Genomic DNA, 5555 nt, shown 5'->3' with positions numbered 1-5555 from the left:
ACTGGAGAAGCATTCCATGAATGCATCAATCCCTTTTAACGTCACAGGGTGGAGCCAGCTGAGGCCATGCGTAAACAGTGGAAGGAGAATGCATAATATAGAGCGTTCCACCATCCATCAAACACCACCTGCCAAACCTGTGGCAGAGTCTGTGGATCAGGATTGGACTATTCAGTCACTGCAGAACCCAACTCTGCGCAGTAAAAGCAAGTCATCTTCAACCCCGAGGGACTGCTCAAGAAGCAGGAGACATGGTGGGCCGAAGGGCCTGTTTGAGGCTGTGGTGATTGACATGGAGTGGGTTGAGCAGTTGGATTGGCCATTTCATTTTGAGGTCAGGGCGTCCCCTCCACTGTTATGTCCGATTTGGGGTCGCGGGCGGAAAATCCAGTAACATTTGGAAATGTCAGGTACTGTTCTGAACCGGCTTTGTACACCTTACATATGTAGCATTCTAGTATGGAACCAGTACCAGACATTTTCCACATTTTTAAAACAGGTTTTTCTTGGGCCCCCTCTGGTTGCAAACTCCGGAGCTGCTACTGGTCGGCCCGTCTGTTGTCAGGAATTTGCGGCGGTGGTGGGGGGAAACATGAACCTTGGTCGGCCACCCACCGGAGACTGCAGCAATTGGGAGCCGCTCCCGCTCTGCCCGGTGAGTCCGGGGCCGGGTGGGCATCGGGGGGCGTGGGAGGGGATCCCGGACTTCACCCCTCCACCCCCCAAACTCCGGGAGGTGCCCATCCCTTTAATCCACCCCTTCTTAAAGGGACCACTGCCCTCCCCCTTGGACAGGCGATTTATTATGGTGGGGGGTGAAATGAATTTGGATGCTGGGTCCTTTAAATATCTTAAAGACGCAGTACCCTCCCCACTCCACAGACTCAATGCTGGCTGCAAGAAAAAAATGGAGATGGGAGTCGGATGTTGGCCCCTTTAAATGTTGGTGTCTTAAAGGGGCAACAACCTGTTAGGTTGATAGCTTCGCGGGTGGGGCTGGGGTCCCGTTAAATGTTGGCATCTTCTTAAATGGGCAGCGCCATCCCTCAGCTGTGAAGGCTGTTCTTTGGGGTGTAGAAAGATTGCAAGTGAAGGAGTGTCCTATGCCGGGTCCCTTTAATTAAAGGAGTAGTGCCACATTTGTGAGGTGCAGGCAGTCTGTGAGCAGGGTGGGGTGCGTGGGGGCTTATCTGGAAAGGCTTCAGCTGGGTCATTTGCCACTTCTCTCTGAATATATGTTTTTTTAAAAATCGATTGGTGTAGAGTTCCAGGGTGCGGCGGCATGATTTGCCCCGATAGAAGAAGTGGCCCTGAAGGTTGCTCCTCATGGGGAGGCAGTGGTATTGTTGTTGGATCAGTAATCCAGAGACCCAGGGTAATACTGTGGGGAACGGGTTCGAATCCTCCCATGGCAGATGGGGAAATAAATTCTGGAATTAAAAGTCTAATGACAGCGAAACAATTGTCGTAAAATCCCATCATGTTCACTCATGTCCTTTCGAGAAGGAAATCTGTCATCCTTACCTGGTCTGGCCTACATGTGGCTCCAGCTCCACCACAATGTAGTTGACTCTTAAAAGCCCTCAGGGAAGGCCCAATAACTGCTGGCCCAGCCAGTGACGGCAACATCCCATGAACACATTTTTAAAAACATATTGAGTGGATTTCCGGCGGCCCCTCATTTTCCGGATTATCCCTTCCCACCCTCACCCCCAGTTCCACCAGTGCCTCAGTTGTTTATTTTAATTATCCAGGCAGAAACCAGGAGTTAAATATTTGCAGACTGCCCATCTGTCCTTTCAGGTTAATGTTAATGGTCACTGTGGTGGGCACCGATAAAAGATGAGCCGGGGAGCTGATTGGTTAAAAAATTGTGATCTCATTTACTATTTGTAGAATTTGGTGTACATTGTGCATTGCTTGATGTGTTTGCTGCATTACATCAATCACTGCTTTCAGACCACACGGGTTAGATAGAGTAAAGCTCCCTCTACATTGTCCCATCAAACACTCCCAGGGTAGGTGCAGCACAGGTTAGATACAGAGTAAAGCTGCCTCTGCACTGTCCCATCAAATACTCCCAGGGCAGGTACAGCATGGGGTTAGATACAGAGTAAAGCTCCCTCTACGCTGTCCCATCAAACACTCCCAGGACAGGTACAGCACGGGGTTAGATACAGAGTAAAACTCCCTCTATACTGTCCCCATCAAACATGCTCAGGACAGGTAAAGAATGGGGTTAGATGCAGAGTAAAGCTGCCTCTACACTGTCCAATCAAACATGCTCAGGACAGGTAAAGAATGGGGTTAGATGCAGAGTAAAGCTGCCTCTACACTGTCCCATCAAACACTCCCAGGACAGATACAGCACGGGTTAGATACAGAGTAAAGTTCCCTCTGAATTATCCATCAACTCGGCCCTCAGCCTTGCGCTGCTATAAATGAAGGAGAATCTTTACGTGGTCAGTTGGCTTTCCACCGTCCGATACCTGCGTAGCAACAATGCAACCTAACAACATCCTAAAACTTCCATCTATCTTTCCCCTTTCAGCTGGGAGAACGATGGCGACGGGGAAGCTGTTGCGATTCCAATTTCCCGACCATGATGGGGCAACGATGAAGAAGATGAACGAGCTGCGTTTGGAGGAGTGGTTCTGCGATGTGACCATTCTGGTGGGGGGACTGCGGTTCCCCGGGCACCGGGTGGTGCTGGCAGCCTGCTCCCCCTTCCTGAGGGACCGCTTCCACATGAACCCCTCGCAAGAGGTGCAGGTCTTCCCCATGGCTGCATCGGAGGTGGTGCTGCAACTGTTGCTTTCCTGCTATACTGGGAGGCTGGAATTCCCATTCCGGGATATCGTGGACTACCTGACGGCGGCCAGTTGCCTCCAGATGGAGCACGTGGTGGAGAAGTGCCGGCAGTCGCTGTCGCCTTGTGTGGCCTCGCTGATCACCGAGGAGGGCGAGGGGGAAGGGCGCCCAGGCACACCGCAGATCGCCAGCTCCTCAGAACGGCTAGCGTCCGAGCCGGAGAGCCTCCCTGGCTGGCCGACGGGCAAGGGTGCAGTGCCCGGAGGTGAGCCAGTAAAGGTGGAGACTGAGCCGGCACACCCGGGTCTCCCCGGAGAGCAGGAAGGCGCTGCTGCCTACCTGGAGACTGACTGTCGCATACACTCCACGGTAGAGGGCAGCCGGGGTTGCGAAGGGGCCCTGGGTTATCCGGAGCGTGCCAAGGCCGAGGGGATGGAGGACGAGGGATTCGTAGTGGTTCAGGAAGAGCTGCAGGAAGAGGAAGACTACGAGAGCTCGGCCAGCGAGGAGTACCGCACCGGTGGCTTCTATGGTGGCTTCTACCGGCCCGGGGAAGAGTCGGCGTCAGCAGCAGGCACCAGGGCAGAAGCCCCCGGGCGACCCGAGCCAGTGCACTGCTCCGAGTGCGGCGCTCCCTTTGAGCACCGCGAGCACCTGGCCGCCCACATGGTGGTCCACAAGCTCTACATGTGCCTGCTGTGCGGCAAGGTCTTCAAGAAGAACGCTCGGCTGGCCCAGCACATCAACGTGCACACCGGCTTCAAGCCGTACTGCTGCGCCATCTGCGGCAAGACATTCACCCAGAACCGCTCGCTCAAGGACCACATGAATGTACACAGCGGCGACTCGCCCCATTGCTGCAACTACTGCGACATGCGCTTCACCCACTACAACACCCTGCGGGTCCACCTGCGTGACCAACATGGCAAGACCACCGGCAAGAACTCCACTGAGAGCAAGCTGGCCGAGATCAACGTGGTGATTCCCTAGCCCGTGTGGGGGTCGGGCAGTGGTGTGTGGGGGGGGGGGGGTTCTTCAACAGTCCCGGAAACGCAAATTGGACCCGCCCTCCTGTAAAGACACACAGCATCTGCACCTCTCTCTGCCATCTTTTTTTTAAATGTAGAGTACCCAATTCATTTTTTCAAATTAAGGGGCAATTTAGCGTGGCCAATCCACCTACCTTGCATATCTTTTGGGTTGTGGGGGCGAAACCCACGCAAACACAGGTAGAATGTGCAAACTCCAAATGGACAGTGACCCAGAGCCGGGATCGAACCTGGGACCTTGGCGCCGTGAGGCAGCAGCTCTAACCACTGCGCCACCGTGCTGCCCTCTCTCTGCCATCTTTACCCAAACATCTTTTCCCTCTTCAGGTGCCCTGTCAATTTGGGCACAGGTGGAGAGTGGAGGTCACCAGTTATCCGCTCTACCCTCCCCCTCCCACCCTCCAGTTGGGGCCCAGCCTGCATTCAGTACAGGCTTAGGGTAATAGTTCTGCTGCTAAGTCAGTTCCCAATGGGAGCTGAGCAGGTAACTGACCCCGGTTAGTACAGGACCTGGTCTGTCTGCTACCCCTCCAGCACAGATTGACCTGTCTGCTCCCAGTAACCCTGCAAATCCATCTTGTGAGCTTGTGTTTTGCATGCTGGGCTCTCAATCACTCTAGTTAAATTTAAAGGATTGAATGTGTGGTTTTTATGCAGTTTTGCGATGGTTGTTCAGTTCAGCTCGGAGGATAATATTGGGCACGATCTTCGCCTGCTTATCGAATACAATCAAATTTTGCAATCACTCTTATTGCCTGATTAATTTGTCATCAAGTGAGTTTACTAATCTCTTTCGCCCCCACAACCCAAAGATGTGCAGGCTAGCTGAATTGGCCATGCTAAATTGCCCCTTAATTGGAAAAATGAATTGGGTACTCTAAATTTATTTTTAAAAAGTGAGTTTACTAATCACAAACTTGGGGAAGCAACAGGATTATTAATCATTGTCAAAAACTGCGACAACAGGATTATTATTAATCTTAAAAACAGTGTGAAAAGGATTGTTTGCAATCTGAGACACAGAAATGGATTGTTACTAATCTCGAACAAGGTGGTAAGAGGATCGTTACTAATCTCAAACATAGAACAGAATTGCTACTTGACTCAAACACAGTAGGAACATGATTGTTATTAATGTCAAATGTGGTGGGTACAGGATTGTTACTAATCCCAAACACGGCTCAGGATTGTTGCTAATCTCAGACATGGAAGGAACAGGATTGTTACTAATCTCAAAATGTGGAACAGGATTTTTACTAATCTCAAATACGGAGCAGGATTGTTACGAATCTTAGACACCGAACAGGATTGTTACTAATTCCGTATATGGAACAAGATTGTTACTAACCTCATATACAGAACTGTTACTAATATCTGACATGGAATACGATTATTGCTGATCTCATACATGGAATTGGTTTGTTCCTAATCTCATACGTGAAACAGGATTGTTATTAATATCATACTTAGAACTTGATTGTTACTAACCTCATACACAGAACAGGATTGTTACTAATCTGATACATGGAACGGGATTGTTACTAACTTCATACATGGAACAGGATTGTTATTAATCACAAACAGGATGGGAACAGGATTGTTACTTATCACAATCACACTGGGAAATAGGATTGTTACTAAACTCAAACCCTGTGTGAACAGGAGAATTAGTAATCTCGAAGACGGTGGGATCAG

The 5555-nt window shown here is 50.6% G+C and overlaps 1 protein-coding gene across 1 annotated transcript; it reads left to right on the top strand.

Moving 5' to 3' along the window:
- The first annotated feature begins 610 nt into the window (after window positions 1-610).
- Window positions 611-4037, top strand: LOC119976570 (zinc finger and BTB domain-containing protein 12-like). The gene is made up of 2 exons (XM_038817164.1): window positions 611-655; window positions 2552-4037. The coding sequence occupies exon 2, from the start codon at window positions 2563-2565 to the stop codon at window positions 3799-3801; it is 1239 nt and encodes a 412-aa protein (XP_038673092.1). The 5' UTR covers window positions 611-655; window positions 2552-2562; the 3' UTR covers window positions 3802-4037.
- Window positions 4038-5555: the final 1518 nt, after the last annotated feature.

This window comes from Scyliorhinus canicula, chromosome 13 (genome assembly GCF_902713615.1).
Source record: "Scyliorhinus canicula chromosome 13, sScyCan1.1, whole genome shotgun sequence".
Taxonomy (NCBI): domain Eukaryota; kingdom Metazoa; phylum Chordata; class Chondrichthyes; order Carcharhiniformes; family Scyliorhinidae; genus Scyliorhinus; species Scyliorhinus canicula.
Note: the sequence above shows the minus strand (reverse complement) of the source record. Positions and strands in the feature narration are given on the sequence as shown.